The following is a 22713-nucleotide window of genomic DNA, read 5'->3' on the forward strand; positions in this document are numbered from 1 at the left end:
TACTATTGTTTAACATTAATTTATTAAGAGAAACTCCTGTGTTATGCCTTACTTTGAATTACCTTATACAAAGAACAATATATCTAGCGTTCACTTGATTACTTCTCTGTCAATAACTGCTTTTATGTCACTTACTTACTTGATACTTGATGGGCTACAGTTCGCTAAGATGAATCTGCGCCGAATGGATGAGTCTTCTCCACTGGGCTCAGTCCTGGACCAATCGCTTCCAGTCGCCCTGAACGTTAAGTGCCCTTAAGTCCTCCTCAACCGCAAAAAGCCATCGTGTGCGCGGCCTGCCACGAAGTCGGCGGCCTCGTCCGGGTTCTCTGTTGAATATTATCTTTGCTTGTCGTTCTTCCGGCATACGGGCAACGTGACCAGCCCAACGCAGCCTGTCGTGTTTTATGCGCTTGACAATATCCACCTCTTTATACACTTGGTACAACTCGTGATTCATGCGACGCCGCCAGATGCCGTTCTCTAGTTTACCGCCGAGTATTGTTCGCAGCACTTTACGTTCAAATACCCCGAAAGCTCTCCGGTCGACTTCCTTCAATGTCCATGATTCATGGCCATATAGGACAACCGGAAGGATCAGTGTCTTGTATAACGCGAGTTTTGTTTTCGTTTGCAGGCCACGGGACTTCAGCTGGTTACGGAGCCCGTAGAAAGCCCGACTCGCAGCTGCAATACGTCTTTTCACCTCGCGGGTAACATCATTATCAAATGTCACTAGTGTTCCAAGATACACAAATTCTTCCACAACTTCAAACTTTGCACCACCTAGCACCATTTCGCTACCACTAACACGTCCGGACCCACGTTGACCACCAGCTATCATGTACTTCGTTTTTGTGGTGTTGATCGTGAGCCCAATCCTCGCTGTCTCCTTCTTGAAAGGCACGAACGCCTCTTCCACTGCCCGACGGTCAATCCCGATGATGTCGATATCGTCCGCAAAGCCAAGGAACACATGAGAACGTGTGATAATGGTACCGCTTTTCTGCACACCGGCTCTCCTGATAGCACCTTCGAGCGCTATGTTAAACAGCAAGTTAGAAAGAGCGTCACCCTGTTTCAATCCATCTAAGGTTACGAACGATGACGAAATCTCGTCCACCACCCGCACACTTGATTTCGATCCATCAAGCGTTGCACGAATCTGTCTAATCAGCTTCGCCGGAAAGCCATGTTCGGACATAATTTGCCACAACTCGTTTCTCTTCACTGAATCGTGCGCTGCTTTGAAATCTACAAACAGATGATGAGTCTGCAAGTTGTACTCCCGGAATTTATCTAGGATTTGACGCAGGGTAAACATTTGATCCGTCGTTGATCGGCCCTCTCGAAAACCAGCTTGATATTCGCCGACAAAGGACTCCTCATACGGTCTCAATCTGTTGAACAGAATTCCAGACATGATTTTGTACGCCGAATTAAGGAGTGTTATTCCTCGGTAATTGGCGCACTCCAGTCGATGCCCTTTCTTGTACAGAGGGGAAATAAGACCTTCCAACCAACTAGTAGGCATTTGTTCCTCCTCCCATATCCTCAATATGATACGGTGAAGGAGTTCGTGCAGCTACTCACTTCCGTGTTTGAGAAGTTCGGCCGGGAGCTCGTCCTTCCTTGTTGTTCTTCAGCCCATTGATAGCTTTTTTTACCTCATCTAGCGTTGGAGGTTCCACAGCCTGTCCATCGTCATCGATTTGAATTCTGCTACCAGATCCACTTCCATTATCTCCGTTCAACAATGACTCGAAGTACTCTTTCCACCTGGCGGCCACCATTGTTTTATCCGTCAGCAAGCTTCCTTCACGGTCGTTGCACATGGCGAGAGACGGCGCTGTTTTTCTCCGCACACCATTTACGGACTCGTAGAACCATCGCATGTTGTTCTGTTCCATAGCTTCTTGCGCCTGAGCAATTACTGCCTCTTTATGCTCCTTTTTCTTTCTGCGATGGATCCGTTTTTCGGCTGCCCTTGCTTCCTTGTACCGCTCTCTGCTCTGACGGGTACCAGACACCAGCATCCGGCTTCTAGCCAAGTTCTTCTCGTTCGTCATTCTCTGGCACTCCTCGTCGAACCAAGCGTTCTTTGGTCTCCGTTGAGCAGTACCTACCACTTCTCGCGCTACTGTGCTCACCGCTCCGTGGACTGACTCCCACAGATCGCTGAGGTTGACGCTTTCGTCGATTTCGCTAATCCGCTCGTCGAGCTTTTGATGGTAGTCCGCTGCTACACCAGCTGCTGACAGGCGTTGGATATTTAAACGCAAAGATTGTCGATTTCTAGAACTCGAAACGGTTGATAATCGCGCTCGAATTTTGCTTACAACGAGATTGTGGTCTGAGTCGATATTAGGACCCCTGAAAGTTCTAACATCGATGACATCGGAAAAATGTCGACCGTCTACCAGAACATTGTTGATTTGGTTGCAAAGTTCGCCATTTGGGTGTTGCCAGCTGTGCTTGCGGATACCCTTGCGTGCAAAGTAAGTGCTACTGATGGCCATCCCCCTGGTGGCACAAAGTTCTTCTATGTCACATTCGACATTTTTGTCAATTTCGAGAATATCTTGTAGAAACCAAGTTGTTTTGTCACATTGGTAATTGTAACCGCATAACAGTCACAATGAGATAATACATGAGTCTCGTAATGAAGTTGCAATGAAATATCTATCAGAATTATTTTTTGATCATTCACCCAATAGACCGATACACGAGTTCAATATTTGAGAGTGATTCCAAGCAACAGCACCAAAATTTGGTAAATTTTTTAATTCATTTTTTTCTATTGAGCTGAAACTTTGCACAGTTTTCCAGTTCCATCTAAATCGTCATTTTCCGATATCAAATCTTCAAGTTGAGTCACGACTAACTTTTCAAAAGGGTGTATGTGAAAATGGTTCAAAAATATTCAAAAAGCTGCACAGCAAAAATGGTTCGTTCGATTGTTAGACAACTAAAGAAACAAAGTTAGACAACTAAATAAACATTCCAAAAAAAATACACACAGTAAAAATTTTTTTTTTTTGCATTAAAAAACATAATTTTTGACACAAAAACTCAAATATCTCAAAACCCTATCGGAATACCAACGTAATTTTTTTGAGGGAAAACGGTCCATTATATTAGCTATCTACCATAAAAATTTGGTGATGGTAAACCAATAAACAAAAAAGTTATGACATTTCAAACATGTCACAATTTTCACATTTAGTAGAAAAAAATTTTTTTTTTCGGTGTTAATTATTACGGGAACCGCAGTTTGTTGCTGATTTTATTGTTAAGGGCCTTGTGTGAATTAAACAAGTCGTTTTCATGTATTCATTAGTATTATGTATATTATATGTATAAATATTATGTATATGTATAAATATTATATGTATATGTATATATGTATAAATTAAAATGAATTAACAGATTACACGAAAATATTTTTTTTTTTACCAGGATATTTTTTTTAGAGTATGATCGATGAGTTTCTAAATGTTATATATAAACTTTAAAAGTTTTGGATTTGGGTATGCGTTATGAGATCATGAAAACATTTTATTAATACTTATTTATTTATTTATTGTTATTCAATTTTTTTACAATATCGAACACTTTTGCATCATTATCAGTACAGTTCGAGTATAGTTTTGCTTTAATTTTATTTTCTGACAATGGAATGAAACAGTGAAATTTTTGGGTTCCTTGGATCGCTTTCGCGTTATTATATTGCTCGCTGAACTCTGATGCCGTTAATTCGTACTCTTCAGTAGTAGTAAAACAAAATGATAATTTTGTTAAATCTTCTTCTTTTCTGCGATTCGCCCAATCAAATAGTTCTTTTGCAGTTTTAATTGGATGCTCACGTTCTTTGGCTAAACTTGCTCTTGTGGCCATGCGCTTTATGGTTCCTCCAATAGCATCACAAGGACCTTTGCCATGTGACGTAGCAAAGAAATGCCATTTTGCATCAATTCCGTACTTTGATTTAAATTGACATAGGCTCGAAAAATTCTTACGGTTTTTGTACTGCGATGCTGCTCCATCAGACATGAAATATATCTTTCTGATTTCTTTATCCTTATCAACGCGTAAAACGTTAATCATTTTGGCAATGAACAAATTTACAGATACTGAGTCGTGTCTTAAATCTTCGGAAATTACAATAAAACTAAAATGTTCAATTTGCGTACTTCCATTGAAATAAATAACGAATGGATGAATTGTAGCTTGTTGTACGTTCCAGTGATGGGACTGCACTTCATCTTGCAATACAAAGCTATAGTTTTCAGAAAAATCACAAATGACTAAAAATTCACCTTCTTGTAATGTATTTTTCGTATTTTTTAAAAAGCGGGATTGCTCTGTTTTAATAAAGTCGTGAGGAATTAAACTTTCTAATTTCAAGCAAAAAAATGACACAAACTCATATACAGGTTTTACAATAGTTTCTAGGTCACACCTATCCGTGGTCACCCATTGCTCAAATGATAACTGATCAATATAATTTTCTTCAAACTCAGCGAATAAAGTATTTTCCAATGATGAAGAATCTGGACAATCCGAACAAGATCAGCAATTTGATGTTGTATTTTCACACAAAAGACTACCAGTTAACATTTTAATATCCTTTGATAAATTGATTCTTTTCAAACTATGTAAGATTAGGTTAATATTTTCGTGTGTTGTGCACACACAAACATTATGTGTTCCTGAATTGGATAGAAGCTTGCATTGCCTTGGACGAAGGCTTGCAAATGAGGAAAAACCTACCTTAATATTTTCGTTAATTTCCTTGAAGCGTGTATACGCTTCTTTCAAAGTAGTCATCATTAATCGTTTTTGGATTGCTTGACGCTTTCCATCTTTTTTTACAGATACATAATCTTTTTGGCCAGGCATAGCTCTACTTACTTCTTCGTCTTCAAAATATTGAATTATTTTTTCTTTTGTCTCATCTGTTAATGAAGTACTCGACCTAGCATTTTTGGTTGCAAGACAGTTATTTTTGAATTGTTTTGCCTCTTTTGCTGTTTTTCTATTGGTTTTGAACTCATCAATGGCGTCTTGAATAGACCACGAGCTTGGCAGCATCGACAAAATCAATAATTTTTCTTTCCTTGTCGTGGCTAGATTCGAGAACCTTTCCTTCATATTCATAATTACCTCATCGTAGTCTGTATTTTCCACATTCTCAGGTCCTAATTTGAAGAGGTTTCTTCGTGCAGCTTCGTTGATTTCACGGTATTTTGTCTCGGGATAATTGACGTAACCCATCTTCGTCCATTTAATCGGAGTTACTTTTATTCCAGCTATCCCTTCGTTGAAGCGTTCGATGTTGACCTTGTGGATGCACTCATCTTCTGATTGATTTGTTGAAACAGATGTCGCTGATGGTACCGTGGCAAGACTATCTGCACTTGGTACTTCTGGTAACTCCTCAGTTGTTGTCGGTGCATCTAGTAATTCCTCAGTTGTTGTTGTTTTCGAACTTCCTGCAACCTGATCCACCGATGATGTACAGATTGCCCGTTTGTCAACGTTTAAACGGCAGGACGTACAAATGCGTAAATTTGTATTCAATGTAGACATTGGAGCATAACCAGCCGCTTTCAGTTTATCTATGGTGCTTTCGGTGAGATTTCGTAGCTATTTCGAACACTTTTTTTCTGCAAACGGCCTGCAACAGTTGAAAAAGCGACTACTCATGTTGCTCGTTAGATTTTAATAAACAAAATCACTTTTAAGTTTTTACTGACTAGTTTGGTGTCGTTTGCTTGATTGAAAAAAAAAATTACAATTAAATCTTTTATAACCATAGTGGTAGTATATTTTTAGCTTTTTCGTGAGTATGTTCATGGTATGTACCTATCATGTTTTTGATGTTGTTGAAGTTACTCGCTTTCTACCAAATATGATTAACAAAGTCTATTCTCTACCAAGGCGGGTATATACCCAGGTGTAATCAGATTTTAACTTTGTGGAGAAAACCAGCGCCGAGAAAACCGACCTGCTTTACGTATACTAGATCACCTGGGTATAGACCCGCCTTGTTCTCTACGAGGTAAACTTTTTGCAGGTAAACTAGTCGTATACCTGTATAGAAAACTTTTTTTGTAGCTTTTGTCTTCAATATTGGATTTCTTAGAGGTTTCTTTTATCAAAAGGTTTCAACACTATTGAGAGAATTTTTCTTCAGTTACGTACAATAAAAAATATGACACTATCAAGACTTTAGATCACAACACTGGATCGCGTCTAACTTTCTAATAGATGCTATAATAGTTATGAATAATTAAATAAAATATCATGAAAACAACTTGTTAACCTCATGTGGTACCCTTAACAAAAAATTCAGCAACAAACTGCGGTCCTAAAAAAATTAACAATGAAAAAAAAAAAAAATTTCACTAAGTGTCAAATTTGTGAAATATTTGAAATGTCATAACTTTTTTGTTTATTGGCTTACCATCACCAAATTTTTATGGTAGATAGCTAATATAATGGACCGTTTTCCCTCAAAAAATGACGTTGGTATTCCGATAGGGTTTTGAGATATTTGAGTTTTTGTGACAAAAATGATGTTTTTTAACGCAAAAAAAAATTTTTTTTTCTATGTGTATTTTTTTTGGAATCTTTATTTAGTTGTCTAACTTTGTTTCTTTAGTTGTCTAACAATCGAACGAACCGTTTTTGCTGTGCAGCTTTTTGAATATTTTTGAACCATTTTCACATACACCCTTTTGAAAAGTTAGTCGTGACTCAACTTGAAGATTTGATATCGGAAAATGACGATTTAGATGGAACTGAAAAACTGTGCAAAGTTTCAGATATTTTTGAAATGGTCGATCAGAATCGACTTGCATGCCTCCGTGGAATCCCTCTTGACGTTTGAGCGGTGCCGTGTTATTTACGTGACCATGGCAACTAGTGAATTCGGACCGCTCAAACGGCAAATTAGTGAACTTGTGCATTGGTCCATTAGCTGTACAAAATTTCAGCATTAAGGTGATTAATTTCTCCGGAGATTTCATTTTAACTTTTTGCACAATATCAGTCATTCAGTTGATGGCTGATGTACTAAAACCTGGGAGGGAGGCACCGATATTACACACGAAATATGACACAAAGTTATTTCGAATTGCAAGAAAACTCCAGCTTGCCAACGACAATCAAGGCAGACTTGATGAAAATCGCTAGTTTTCTTTTGTTGTGTTCCTTCGATCGTTATAGACAAACATGGAAAAAGGGCCAAAGTTTTCTGTGCATTTAATTTTCGTTTTTATTGGAAAAAGTAAAATAATGCGTTTTTGAACACTTTATATTCAATCAGAATAAAAGGTGCTATTGTGACATTACTTTTGAAAAAGCATGAATAACTTTTCAATCGATTTTTTGTCACATTTGATGAAATGCAAAAATACGTTTCAATCAATTACGCACTTTTATTATGTTTGTCAATTGTTTTACATCTGGGCTCACAGTGACAGTTCGTGACAGCAGAATCTCGGCTCACTTTGACGTACATAAATTTCGTATTGGTTTCTCCTAAAGAAACTATAAGCAAAGAAGCGAAATGTTCCGATTGGAATTCCAAGTTTACTGTCAATGTCATTCCAATCGAGCAGGAGACTTGTCAAACACTTTTTCACACAAGCTGAAAACGGCTCACACAAAAATGTTACCGCCCACGAAAATTTTGCTTCTTCTGAAGTAGCATATTTTCTGAATACTTGAGTGTCGGTTGCAATTTCCATGCTTTGCATGAAGAATGCTCTACTCATTACATTGGTTTTCCACACATTCAGTCAATTTTTAATTCGTTACCCAAACCTGTGAAAACTCAACACATAAAACCTGTGACTCACTTTTGGCGTGGGATTCAACATTGTCAGTGCTGCGCAATAGATTTGGCATAGTTGCTAGCTGATTTATTTTGAATATGATCAGATTTCGTCTCTTTCGCAGAGTCTAAATTCTCTTTAGTTTCTCCCACCCTGAGTAAAACTATCAATATCAGTTGCGAACAAACAATGGATCAGTGACAACCAACACCAGTGATGCGACATCGCACTCTAGATCATAATCCACACTATTAATGTTTTTCAGTGACCACCACACAGTTTCAATCCGTCTGCAGCACTATCAAGAATATCGTACTTATAAATTGCCATTTTATTTGCTTAATTTAAGGCTAAACTTGACCCATCAGTGATATCCATAGTCTATCGCCATCAATGCACAGGTGATGGAGTAGAGAGCATGATGTTGATGTAATATGGAATGATCCGAATTGTATCGCAGTCGGCCTGTACAAATCAGCAAATTTCAAGCGTTGATAGTGACAGCAAGCAACTCTGACTATAGGGTTTTGTTCTTCTTCGTCGTAAGCGCTACTATTCTTCGTATCAAACTTTAAATGTTCCACTACGGCGGATATTCAAACTTACCTGCAACATAGATTCATTATCCAAGTGTAATTTTGTGAAAGCTGTTATGGTTTGTACACTTGTACACCAAAAATGCAATAAAACTACTGTATTTTGGTAAATAACTTCAGTTTAATTATCCACTTTGCACTTTTTCACCGAAATCGCATGGACGAACACGATTTGAGAGAAAGGCTTAGCGATCGACTGAGCCACACCACTTTCCAACACAAGTTTCTTCCCGCCCCCGTGGGTGACTTACTTCGCCGGGCACTTATTTTCACTATGGAAAACCTTCGTACTTCTTCACTGAAGGATTTCAACTGCCGCGTATAATTGAGAATGTAAACAAAGTTTAATCCGTCGTACTGAGAAGAAAAAGCTTGTGCGCATCAATGTGTGCGCGACGCTCGATGTAAAAATACGGTTTCTTTGATTGTGTTGTTTTCGCTTTACTGTGAGCAAATGCCATAATTGTACGGTCAAAAGGAAATGTGTTCATATGTTTGGGCTGAATTTTGATAACGAACAATGAATTTTGAAGGAAATTAATATATTCCATCATGCTGAAGGAATGGAGGTAGATGCCAGTAGATCTATATATTCAAGTAACTGATTGCGACGGAGTTGAAAACGATACAACGGACTGAGAATACGGTAAGATGCATTTTCTTTGCATTATTTCCAAAAACATCAAGATTTATCAAAATATTATTGTGCGATGCTAAAGCCGTTTTGAGAAAGAATTGTTTAGCATCGGTTTGTGTCAGCATCATTCACTGCATTACTGGGAAAATTGCAGTTCTCACTGATCAATGCTTAATACGATGGATACGCATCGGGTGAGGTTATGGATGGAGCGTGGTTGATGAGGGCCATCAATAAAAGTAGAGATGGGCTCTCTGGGATGGAAGTGGCTGCACAGCAGCTCGACTCCATCATTGACTTTACGTCCTCGAAGTCTAACATCAGCAAGGACCTCAAGCAGGCCCTGTTCAGACTTCGTAAGTCGATGTTGGCGGCCAAGCAGAACCATGCTGAACCCATGGCGACTGTGGCAGCGGCAGAACCCGTGGAATTGAAGGTGCCGAAGTCTACCCAGACGGAGCCCTTCGTTTTCGCGGGTAGCCCCAAAAGTGCGGAAGCGAATGCTTACAACAAGCAATCGCAGAAGCGTGCGAGGCAGCCGTCAGGGGAGGAGCTACCCGGCGGCGCTCGCAAGGCCAGGCGGATATTAACCCCGAAAGTCGCCCGGATAAAAACGTATCATTCAGTGAATGGAATAAACCATTAATCTACAATATAACGTATTGGATACAATACAGCGTATTGTAATTGAATGTCGAAGCAACATTATTCTTGTTTGGATATACAATTCAAAAACAATATAATATATTGTAACAGAACACTGTATTGTTTTTTATTGGTTTTATACCTTACAATTTTGGTCAAATTCCTATTTTCGCGTAAAACAACTCTTGCTTTTTTCTATGTAACTTTGCTGAAAGAAGTAAACAAAACAAGTTCAGAAAGCAAGAAATGTTGGGTGAAAAATATTCTAAATGTAAAAATAAGTAGTTTTGTAGAAGTCACTTGACATTAGCTGTAACGACGAATGCAACCATGATAAATATCTTTACTTCTATAAAGTTAAAATTATTTTGCTACTTTTGGCACGAATATCCGGTAAGTTGGGGGACAATCCATACAAAATACAAATTCTATACTTTTCACCACTAATTGAAATACAGTTCGTTGAATTGTTTTGTATTGTACAACAATACACGAATTGCTAATCAAGACAATACATGAATAATATATCGTATTGTATTTTCAAAATGTATGTATGAGAAAATATCTAGATTTGTATTGTTACGATACTTAACCACCCATACATTATATTGCAAAAATCTCATATGCCGTACAGTGAACTGTTAAAAACAATATATTGTACTGTAATTGTATTGTCATTTCACAATATACTGTATTGTGTTTCCAATATATTGAATGGTACTGTTCCAATACGTTATATTGTTTTTGTATTGTATTTTTTATCCGGGCGGCAGAAGTGCCGGAAAATCGGACCCCAGCCAGGCGTCCCGGAAAGCCGAGAAGGGTGGGCCCGAAAAGGCTGGCCCCTCACGGAGTGATGGGAACAGGGGGTTGCGACCTTTGAGAGGTCATCAATCGCCACAGGTTAGGGAAGATCAGGGGGTGGAAGGCGATGCGCAGTGACGCGAAATTCGCAGATCTAGGAGCCGACGTAAGTAGTGTCAGACGCACTCGTACAGGTGAAATGATCCTCGAGCTTAAGCGCGACAAGGAGCGCAAGGGCGCCGCCTACAAAAGTTTGGCGGAAGAGGTCCTTGGCGAGGGTGTCGAGGTGAGGGCTCTGACGCAGTCAGTGACTCTGAATGTGATGAACCTTGACGAGATCACCAACGCAGAAGAGCTCGTCACGGCACTGCGGCAACAGTGCGAGATTCAGGTGCCCACCGCTGCCGTTCAGCTACGGAAAGGTTCGGCAGGTACCCAGGTGGCCTTAGTACACCTACCTGTGGCGGACGCAAATAAGTCCGCTGAGGTAGGTAAGATCAAGGTTGGTTGGTCAGTATGCTCACTGAACATACATGAGCAATCGATGAGCTGCTTTAGATGTAGGGAACCAGGACACAAGTCCTGGGGCTGTAAAGGCCCTGATAGGACCAAGTTGTGTAGGCGTTGTGGTGAGGAAGGTCATAAGGCACTAGGCTGCAAGAACCCTCCCAAGTGCTTGATTTGTTCCGGGAAGTCCGTGAACAACAAGCATCCAACGGGAGGCTCAAGGTGCCCGACCTTCAAAAGAACCATAAACGAAAAGTCACAGTGCAGGTAACGCAGCTGAACCTCAACCGTCACAATGGTTCAGGTTCAGCTGCGTTACCTGCACTGTGACTGTATCAGTCAGTTGCTGAGTGACCCATACCGAGTACCCGCCGGCAACGGCAGCTGGGTCGTGGATGGATCCGGAAAAATGGCGGCAATAGGGACGACGGGTAAATACCCCGTCCAGGAGTTGTCTACTACCTACGAGGGCTTCGTGATCGCCTAGGTAAACGGGGTCCTCTTCTGTAACTGCTATGCGCCTCCGAGTTGATCGACCGAGCGGTTCACGCAGATGCTGGACTGTATGACGACCGTGCTGACAGGGCGAAGGCCAGTAGTAATAGCGGGTGACTTCAATGCCTGGGGAAGGCACCAGGTCCGGACGGAGTTCCGAACCTGGCCCTCAAAGTCGCAATCTTGGAGGCTCCCGGTATGTTCAGATCTGCTATGCCTGGACGAGGGAGTATGATGGAAGATGTGTGGAAGAGGCAGAGCCTGGTACTATTGCCAAAGGCGGGGAAACCACCCGGTGACCCATCGGCGTATAGACCAATATGCTTGATTGACACGGCGGGGAAGGTGCTCGAGAAGATCATCCTCAACAGACTGTTGAGGTACACTGAGGGTGTAAATGGTCTCTCAAGCAACCAGTTCGGCTTCCGGAAAGGGAGGTCCACCGTAGACGCTATTCTGACGGTTAAGAAAACCGCTGAGATAGCACTCCAGCGTAAGAGGAGGGGTATTCGCTACTGCGCAGTAGGAACGCATTTGATAGTGCCAGTTGGGCGGCTATTGCTGATGCGCTCCTGCGTCTGGGGATACCCGAGTACCTGTACAAGATTCTCCGAAGTTACTTCCAGAATCGGGTATTAGTCTATGGCACAGAGGTGGGTCGGAAGTGCTTTCACATAACCTCAGGAGTCCCGTAAGGTTCCATCCTGGGTCCGGTGTTATGGAATGTCATGTACGACGAGGTGTTGAGATTAAAATTCCCGGCGGGTGTGGTCATCGTTGGCTTTGCCGACGATATTACGCTGGAGGTCTACGGTGAATCGATCGAAGAAGTAGAACTGACTGCAGCCCACTCGATCGCAATTGTGGAGGAGTGGATGAGCTCCAGGAAACTGGAATTGGCTCACCACAAAACTGAGGCGGTTGTTGTCAACAACCGAAAGTCGGTGCAGCAAGCGGTGATCAGTGTAGGCGACTGCACGATCACTTCGAAGCGCTCCGTCAAACACTTGGAGGTGATGATAGACGATAAGCTTACCTTCGGTAGCCATGTCGATTATGCCTGCAAGAGAGCCTCCACAGCTATTGTGGCACTGTCCCGGATGATGTCCAATAGCTCTGCGGTGTACGCCAGTTAATTTATTACCTAACAAGTTATACACATTACTATTGCAAAAAATAGGTAAAATCCAAGTATGCGGGCCACCACGTCGTTCATTTGAATTAATCAGCTCCTAAAGTTAGAGACTACAGATTGAAAGACCAGCTCGCTGCGGTGAGGCTCTGACATATGACGCGCTACGCACAGGTAGCACGAAAGAAATGAAAGACTACGCTTGCTGCGATGAAAGGAAATGTTTGTCGGATTGAAACGAAACAGTAGAGTTTCAATCGAAAGGGAAGCTTGAGTCAGTCAGTTAAGGACTGAAAATGCTTTCAATGAATTGAAAATGGAAGGCCCTGATTCGAATCGATCGTTAAAAAGTTGGTCGATGGACAGCGATGAGAGCGTAACGTCTGTTTGTCTGTGATGACATTATGACGTAGTAGTGCTTTTAGTACCGCATTCGGTCTCCTGCAGGATTTGGAACAGGTCGATAAGTGGCCAAATTCCTAAACACGAAGAATCCGTGACCTGACCATGTTTTTATCAAGTCAGAGATATTTGAAGCAAAACATGATAATTTCACAGTGCCTGTTTGATTTTGGTTCGACTTCATATAAATAACTATTTGCTTATATAATCTAAAAATGAAAACAATCTGTTGAAAACATTGCGAGTCATACCTTATGATGGACTCTATCACTTTCAGTCCTCTTACTAATAACATTCAAACTCGGAAACGAACCTGGCTTCCCCTTCAAAACCGAATGTTCCGGAGTCAATGAAAGGGACGAAAAACTTTGTTCCACTGTCGCATTGTTCGAACGAAACCCAAAGGAAAGCGAAATGAGTCGCAGGGAGGAAGATCGGTGTCACTCAGAGGCGCATCATCGTTAGAATTCTCGGAGTTTTTTTATTGTTCATCTGCATCAAGTTAAATGTTGTATTTGTATCCGGTCTGACATCAATTACATCATTGCCTGTATGTGGCTAACAAAGGACGCATCGGAAGAATCTGTTTCTTTCATAGTGTACAAGCAGGCGGCTGACGTTTGTGGCCGGCCTACTACGGTGGAAAAGGGGACGAACACTTACTCATTCTTCCGATTCTTCCGCTCCTCGTATTTTTATTGCATGGAATAGTTTGTAAAGTCAGCTGGGATGTGTTTCTTTTTTGGATTTGAGTTATATAGAAAGATGATTTGGAAGCTGAATCAGCTATTTATTTTCCATTGATTATGAGACATCTCAAAAGGCGGTCGAGAAAAGTCAATTCAAATAGGAAGCATATTGTTCGTCGTTTCGATTTTTCATATTCTGCTGAGATGGAACAAATTTCTTGGTTTTTTTCTTTAGCAAATAAGATAAATCTTAAGAACAAATGTTCGTTTGTGAGATTTTGTATTTGAAAGCATTTTGTTTCCAAATGATCTAAAATCGACGCATTTACTTGTAACAAACATCTGTTTTACTTTATTAGAAACTTAGCAAATGTATCATTTGGAAAATTTATGATGCTCAAAAGCAGGAAGAATAAAATTAGTATTTATTGTAAACAAAATTTATTGTAAAAATAACACTCATGTCTCCTATTTGACGCTGTCATCCGCTTTGCGCCCACCTCGATTTCTCAGCTGTCTCGCCAAAACCGAATTGAGTACTACATATACCATTTAATTTAATTTCAATTTAATTCAAAGTGAAAGTGCAACTCAAAATCACGATTTTAAAACTTCGAGAATACCTAGCAGGGATTGAATTCTGAGAAAATTGAGAGAATCTCTCACTTATCGCTCTCTGTCGTGATTCGCAGCACATCATGCTAACCTGTTTATCAGCTTCTGCTACAACTCTGATAAGATCGGAGGGATAAGAGTGCATGATAAAACCCATCTAAACCAGCTCCAAACCAAGGGCACACTATTGCCATCAGATGTTACAGGATCGATTAGAATGCCAGTAAATATAAAACACCTACCCCGAATGGTAAATAAGAGAGAAAATGGGTTTTATCATCGTTCTCTCTTTGGGGCTCGAGTTCGCTGCTGCTAGTTATCAAGCTTCTTACAACTTGCGATACATTGCCGCTCAATGACCTATACAGATGAGATGTTTTTTTTTCGCCTGCTTCGATGGTATCAGAAGGCTGGCTCCAGAGGCACGTTCTACGCCATTTGGGAGATTTGTGCTTCGATCGTGCTTCATCAAATGAAATCGTATGAGAACGAATTCTGCAATCAGAGACGAATAGAGACATAGCATTCAGGTTCAGAATGAATAGGGTAAATGATGGCTTTGGCACCCTGAGGGTATTTTCGGCAGCACTAACTTATCGTCCTTGTTAAAATTTATCTACGGAACAAGAGTTACCTTCAATGTACTCAATATATTCCTTGAACTATAATCTTCCATGTAAACCTCATCTTTCGCAAAAATGTGATATAACATGGGTTATATCATTGAATGAAATAAATGCTTACGAAATTATCGTCATTCGTAAGTTGCCGAATAAAACAACACAAGATCAGCTTAAGAAAAACTCACCACTTTGAAAGGTCCAATTCTCCGCTCCAATACCAATTTGTCACAAAAGCTACGCACCGATCACTCATGCACTATTAAACTTTTGATTTGTCTATAAAGCACTCGAAAATACTGAATTTTTATGCTTCAAATCACAAATTAAAATTAATGTACTTTGCTTTCCTCGGCAATCACTTTTTATTACGGGAATAGGTTGCCAGAAAACCATATTCAATTGCGGTGTATTTTTTATTCACACTTTAAATTCATTGAAAAAATCGAACACAACTAATTAATTCATTGGAATTAGGCAACAAAGCATGCATTGGTAATAATTGAGCCTTTCAATACTTTCCGTCTTTCAATAGGTAAACTATTTTGGCAACACTCCTGTTGTTCTGCAGGCAATCAGAGGTTGATTTTTTTGTGTCAAGTCATAAGTGCATTGATTTGCAAAGGGCCTATTCTGATTTTCTCATACACTGAGAACAATATGAACGTAAAAAAATGTAAAAATAGCCTGTAGAATTTTCAATTTCGCGTTACTTTTTAGCGATTTTTGCGCATAGACACTAGGGTGCGGCTTATTTTCCAAAAGTTATCAAAACCAAAAATTCGTGTGCTCTTTTGAATTCAAATCGTATTAGAAGAGAAACCACAAAGTTTGGGCCAAAAATATTAAGATTTATATATTTGTTTATTCACCGTCTTTGACTACAGGTCACACAGACTGAAAACTTAATTTTATGTACTTTACTTAAATTCTATCTCTTATCTTATTAACAATTTAGGGGTGGCACATGCGTCTTGAAGGTGAATTTTTAAGTTACAAAGAATGGCCCTCAGTGAAGTCACCATAACTTCGGTTATTTATCACCAATTTCAAATCTTTTAGCATCATTTTCTCAAAATTAAATGTATGAAAACTTTGTAGAACATCAAATTTGTCTTAAATCGAAATAAAAGTAGTTTTCTCGAAATTTTTCTTCATTGTTCTGGAAAATTCATATTTGTTTGACCCTAACTTCATAAATACTCAACCTATCGAAGCTTGTTATAACGACATGGCAAGGGAGCGTCGTAATAGAGAAATGTCGTTATAGAGAATAGTGATAACATTAAAAAAATTTTTCAAGGGACCGAAATATGTCGCTATAGAGAGCTTTTGTCGCTATTAAAGTGATCGTTATAACGAGCTTCGATTGTACATGTTTTTGAAGCAAAAAATAGTTATTTTCATACTGTTCATGTTTCTAAAATGGTTTTGGCTTAGTTTTGTAACAAAAACTACCCAAAAACATGATATTTTTAAGAATTTCTTTTGATTATTTATGTTTTTTTTCACCAAAAATTACATTTTTCCTATAAAACTTGTGTTTATAAAGCATTTTGTTTTAATCACGAGTTAAATAGTGCATATATTTTTTTAACATGAGCAAAAATATTATTGTTTCAAAGTTATTTAAAAATTGTTGACAAGTCCTATTCAAAGGTTTATCAAATGAGGAAAACCAGTGTCAGCTTTAAAAATATTGTTTAACTGACAAAAATTAAAAAAAAAACTGTCGTTTTTCGTTAAAAAATCATGGTTTTGTGCAGTTTTTGTTGAACAACTTGTTCAAATCATTTGTTTTAGTGAAATGTGTCGAATGAAAAGTATGGAATTAATTAAGTTAGCTTCTAAACCATGCATAAAGATTTTGAATCGGTTGAGTATTCATGAAGTTATGATCAAAAAAAGATATTATTTTAGTAAAATGAAGAAACATTTGGAGTAAACTACTTTTTATTGAAACTAGTTTTGATTTTACACAAATTTGATATTCTATAAAGTTTTCATAAATTTAGTTTTTAAGATAATGGTGCTGAAAGTTTCAAAATTGGTTAGAAATTACCGAAGTTTTGGTGACTTCACTGAAGGCCATTTTTTATAATTTGAAAATTTACCTTCAAGACGCTTGCCCCCTCTAAATCTTAATATTTATGGCTTAAACTTTGAGGTTTCTCTTCTAATATGATTAAAATTCATAAGAGTACAAGAATTGTTGGTTTTGAGAGGTTTTGAAAAATAAGCCGCACCCTTATAAACAGTAGTGTGAGTAGCGAATAAGGGCATGCATGTAACCCATTCAAACGCAACTCTGAAATTCAAGTAATCCGATAATCGTGTTTTGTGGATTTTTCTTGCAGAGCACAATATTATGAATCAATTAACCATGACGTCACGCTGCAACTTGTAGGCTAGATTCGCACTTGCTGCATGACCATGACATGGCAATTTTTACAGCCGAAATGCTGCCATAGTGAGATTGAATGTAAAAAATATTTGATAAAATAAATTAAGACGAAATTAGGCAGCGTCCATTTATGACATAACGTTAAAATGTACAATTTTCGACCATTCTCCCCTCCGCAACGGTCTTTGCATGAAAAAAATAAATTTTGTGTTTGAGCCGCAACGTTTGAGCCTACTCCCCTTACCCTTAGAGCGTTACGTAATTTGTGGACGGTTCCTTAGTCTGCATAAATTTAGTGGTGTTGTGTATTCAATTTGACTCTCTGCTATTCTATTTATAACTGCAATTCTGTTCTCAGTGTAGTCTGTATTTTTTTGCATTGGCCCTTTTAACGAGTAGAACATAATGAGTGACGTTCAATTTCAGGACTTGTCAACAAATACGAAATGTTACCAAAACATAAACTAGTTTTTGCGCAGTTTTGGATTACCGAAGTGAACATTTTTGTTGCCGACAATAGTAATTGCATTGCCGATAAAAGAACAAGTGCCTCGTGACTTTGGTGAGGAAAAATAGAAGATTAAGAGAAAAAAATAGTGTTTTGTGTATAATAATTAACAAATGAAGAGTGCTCAAGTGTAGTTAAGGTGTCTGCTGTTAATTGTTGTGCTCTATTGTTGCGTAAAATTGCCCTCTTAAAAGTTCAGCTGCTTAGGCTGCCGACAATACGTAAGTTCCCCTACCACAGATCGCAGTACACTTTTAACTCTCTTACTTTATGTGCCATGAAATTTTGGGAAACTGCAAGGGACATGGAGGTTTATATATCGTCTTTTAACCATTCGATTCCACTAATGTCTGTATCCTTTGACAGATACACGTATTTTGACCTCAACTAAATGACTCGACTCTAGTACATGACACTGAAGACGACCTTACAGTTGAGGTCGAAAGGATATAAACTCTAGTGGAATTAAATGGTATATTACAAATTTAGGTTTTCATTTACTTATAGATATTCCACTAAACAACTCGAAGATTTATGATCATTTTGATTTTGAGTTTCACTTTGACTTTGAGCTTGATTTAGTCTTTGACCATATTCCCTGTAATCATTACAATGAAAAACAAAAAAAAAACATCCGCTTCGTTCCTCACTGACCCTTAATAATGTGCAGCACTTTGCACAAGTTCTCCGACGGCTTCGAAGAACGGATGCGCCGTTCCAGCGATTCAAAGTCCACCTGTTCCAGCTCGTTGCACGGATCCGTCTCGCGATCCTGCGTGATGATGTACCGCTCGGCAAAGGCCACAATCCCGCACCAGGAGCGGAAATCGATCGGAATCTCCTGGTAGTACTCGTAGTTCAACTCCAGCAGTTCGCGTATCTCGTAGATCTTGTCCGATGTCCCATGGAACCCGAGCGCCTCGTGCATTGCCTTGTCGAAGTTGGACATTGGAATCAGCCGTGTCACGTCCGCCATCAGGTTCCGGAAGCTTTCCTGCACCTGCGAAGGGGCTTCCGTCTCCGCGATGGATTCCGAGTCTAGCGATTCTTGGATGGATCTTCCGTCGTCTCTAGAAAGATTACGTACGAAGATCCGATGGTAGAGTTTCTTCCGGTCATCGCCGAGCACTACATGACGCTTCAGGTACTCGATGGGGGTCATTACTAAAAAAAAGAACTTTGAGAGAAACTTTTTGATTAGCTGAGAAATGTTAAGGCTACTGGAGAGAGTTCTCGTGTCCATGGGTAGCTCGAAGCGCGCAGAAGATCTCGAATACTTGCGCGGCAACTCGATCCACTTGTCGTGATCGATGTCACGGATATCCAGGGTTTCCTCCAGCTGTCTGACGGCCCTCGTCTGGTAGTTAAGCTTATCGAGAGTGGCAGTGCGGAACGCTTCTTGCATGGCGCGGGATCTCTGACAAATTTGGAGAGTGAGTGAAAGGGTCATAGCATTGATTGTAACCAAGACTTACGTATCGTTCAAAAACCGCTTCAACGATGTCGATATTGAGTCCCCGTCGCAGCAGGCAAAGAGCTTCCTCGTCCAGAAAGCTTTCGACGTATTCTACCGGCTCTTCAACGCTCACCCTCGGAGGAGAATCGGCCGAACTGAGGAGGCTCCGCCCGGTGGGCACCAGCGAAGGACGAGCTGAGTAATTCGGTGAATCCGGATCGATCGTAGCAACCTGCGTCTCCGGATCTTGATTGGGCGTGAAGCTGATCGTCTGTGTCAGCTGTTTGGACTTCTTCCTTCGCTTTCCGCGCCGCCGCGGGGGATCCTCCTCGCCATCCTCCATCGCATTGATGCAGGTCATCGGAGTGGGCTTGCCACCTTCTTTATCCGATTCCGCGCCTTCCCCAAGAACACGCTCCTCGTCAACCGTTTGAGGTATCTGGCTGTGATGCTGCATCCAGGAAGGATCCTGCAGCTGACTCGGGGACAATTCCGACGAAGCATTCCAGTACAGAGTCTCCTGGCTATGGCTCCGCCGTAGATCCAGGATCAGTTGCTTCCGTTCCTGCTGGTTCTGGGTTTGCGGCTCTGGTGTGACGCAGCGCCGCGTCAGGTGGGAACCTCCCACGCTCGCCCGGGTTCGTCCGCTAGCTACGGTCGGAGTCGGAGTCAACGGCCGGGAGTCCGTATCGGTATACCGACGGAAGAACTCTTCCGGCACGTGCTCCGGTAGATCGGAATCCTTCGACAGCAGGCGTTTGGTTTCAGCCTTGAGGCCCAGCTTTTCGTTGTGCAAAGCGCGGGCCTCGGTGATCCAAGCATCCTTAGCTAGCCGCACTACATTCTTGACCTCCTGGGCGGCAGGGTGATTGCACAGAACGGAGCAACCTTTGGAGTACGGGTTGTACAGTCCACCGAAGGGGCGCAGCGCTAGGGGCACTTGACGGGTGATCGCACACGGTGCCAGGATGGCCGGATCGAACTCCTTCTTCGGGCGAACGATGTGCTTCCGAGGGCTCGCGATAAGGCCGGTTTTGGTAGAAATGTTCATCCTGGGGTTCCTGGTTTATCCTTCCGAGTACAACGGTGAAAATTTTCTGAATAATATTTTGCTTGGCAAAACAAAGTTGGCGCTGGATACTGTTACCAAGTCTGGTTGCTAAGGTGCATATCGGTTAGTTGATTGGTTTCAAATAACTGTTGAACATGTTTATTTCTACCGAAAGACATCTGTTGCATTGTTTATTTTGAATTCATTCATTTTTTTTCATCAATCAACAGGCGCCCGCGAAACATTTTAATAATCAACCATAATTAATCTTCATTAGAACAGATTTTGACAGTGATTTTACCCTTTTGGCCTTCCCGGGAGGTGGGGTAAAGAGATTACACCTCCGCCTAAATTCCCCTTTCTCGAGAGAAAGCACGTGGCCGGGATACGGATTTTCTGGTTTACCAATGTGTTGAAAAATTCCTCCTACTTGAAGACCCTCTTTCATCACTGCTTTCAATTTCAGACGTTCCGTTTGTCATCGCGTACATCTCCAGGAAGGAAATGAGCATGCCTAAATCCCCTCAATTGATTCCCACTACCTCTGGACGCACAAACCAAATGGAATTCGAGGTTAATTTTCAATTTCATTGGATTACAGACGAAGGACGCCCGTCGCCATAAGCAGGCGTTGCTTAAATATTTGCCCCGTTGCCATAGGGAAGCTGTCGGCAATGCAAATAGAAGCGAGGGAGGGTCGTTATCACAGAACCGGCGAAAATCAATGCGATAATAAGTTACTTTTAAATTGGCCTTTTCACACCATGACGCATCGGGAAGGGGCCGGATGATGAGGGCGAATTTTTGGTGCGTGTGTAATGATGATCTACGCCTAAGGGAGCAGGGGGCGCAATAAATGTTGTTTATACGGTGTTTACGGGATTACGATTTTATGATGTTTTCGGGAACAAATAACGAGACAATCTTGATTGATGTAACTTGGAACAAACATCGCCCATTCTTGATGCGCAATGCGAGCGAAAGGTCAACTTCCTGTTTTTCTTCAATTGAATTCGTTTCTTTTGAGAATTCAAGATAGCTCCGAAACCGTTTAGAGCGATTGAAGAGCGTAAGCATGATCTCCGCAGGATGTTTTCTCTTGTCAATGGCTTGCCGAAAAAAAGTGCAACCGTGTAATTTGTACCTGGTGGTTGCCAAGCAACAGGTGATGAATACTTGTCAGATGTATCCTGTGTCATTGTTGTTAAGTTTGCCGATCAGCTTTTTTGTAATATGTGCTTTTTCAGCCTATTAGATTTTGTCTAGAACTACAGTCAACTCTCCCTAACTCGATATTTCGTATCTCGATATCGAGTTATAGACCTGTAGTAAAAGTTGGTTCTCATGGCTACTTCGATGGTCCGTTGAAACTCAGTTGCACTGATTTTGTTTTCTATAGCTCCATAACTCGATGGTTCCTTCAATAGCGAGTTAAGGAGAGTTGACTGTATTATTTAAATTTTCTCGAAAAATATATAAATTCCTAAGGGATTCTTTCAATTCATACAGAAATCACTCCTTTACAAAATTTTCTGGACTATATTTGGAGATTTTTTTGGAAATTTATTTCCAAGAACTCTCAAACTAATGCGTCTCATTTTTCTATATGAATTATTTTTAAAACCATTTCAGAAAACCCCAACAATCCTTTCAGTTTCTTTTTTTTTCAAAATTCATTTAGTAATTCTTTTAGACATTTTTAAGGAGGTATTCAGTTGTGTTCAGAATAATAGTTCAATCCATTAGACGCAGTGGCTCAACCTCCCCAGCACAAAACAAAATTGTGATGAAAGCCGCCGGTAGATGCTCAAAATTGGGATTCTGTAACTTTGTTTCGCTATGAGCAATCAGCTTGACATTTTGACAGAGAATTAAAAATATGCTAAATTTCATTATTTAAACGAATTCTCCGGTGTACCTGGCAACAAGCTAAGCATTAGGTAAAATCGCTCTAAATAATAGTACAGTGAGGATTCGCTCGTTGGGAGCCCGCTACATGGAATGACTCGATGGTTAGATAAAAACAACTAAAAAGCACTTGAACGTCAAGATGTCAAACTGACTTTGACGTCTGAGTACCGTCGCATTGAAGTCTCTATAGAATAAATGGTTATGTGCGTTTCATGACGATACGTTAGTCTGGAGTATTTTTACCAGCTGTCAGTCGTTCCAACTAACGGGTCGGATTCGCATGATGGAAGGCAGTCGTGTTCCAACCAGCGAATCCCCGCTGTAGTTTTTGTCTTTAAATCTTTTGTTCAGCTACAATAGGGTCCTAAAACCCTGTCCCAATTCTAGTGCCAAACGC

The 22713-nt window shown here is 40.5% G+C and overlaps 1 protein-coding gene across 1 annotated transcript; it reads right to left on the reverse strand.

The window, feature by feature from the left end:
• Positions 1 to 18410: 18410 nt before the first annotated feature.
• On the reverse strand, positions 18411 to 20485 carry LOC5573262. The gene is made up of 3 exons (XM_021853779.1): positions 19374 to 20485; positions 19120 to 19315; positions 18411 to 19062 (listed from the first exon to the last, which is right to left on the reverse strand). Exons 1-3 carry the CDS (start codon positions 20403 to 20405, stop codon positions 18545 to 18547), a joined length of 1746 nt encoding a protein of 581 aa, XP_021709471.1. The 5' UTR covers positions 20406 to 20485; the 3' UTR covers positions 18411 to 18544.
• Between the last annotated feature and the right edge of the window lie 2228 nt (positions 20486 to 22713).

Source organism: Aedes aegypti, chromosome 3, assembly GCF_002204515.2.
Source record: "Aedes aegypti strain LVP_AGWG chromosome 3, AaegL5.0 Primary Assembly, whole genome shotgun sequence".
Lineage (NCBI taxonomy): Eukaryota > Metazoa > Arthropoda > Insecta > Diptera > Culicidae > Aedes > Aedes aegypti.

Excerpts from the sequence above, each read along its gene's own strand:
- LOC5573262 (XM_021853779.1), bottom strand. The coding sequence starts at position 20,405 with ATGAACATTTCTACCAAAACCGGCCTTATCGCGAGCCCTCGGAAGCAC. Across the intron at positions 19,316-19,373 it reads AAGCGGTTTTTGAACGATAC|AGATCCCGCGCCATGCAAGA; the intron begins GTAAGTCTTGGT and ends CAAATTTGTCAG. Across the intron at positions 19,063-19,119 it reads GGACACGAGAACTCTCTCCA|TAATGACCCCCATCGAGTAC; the intron begins GTAGCCTTAACA and ends TCTTTTTTTTAG.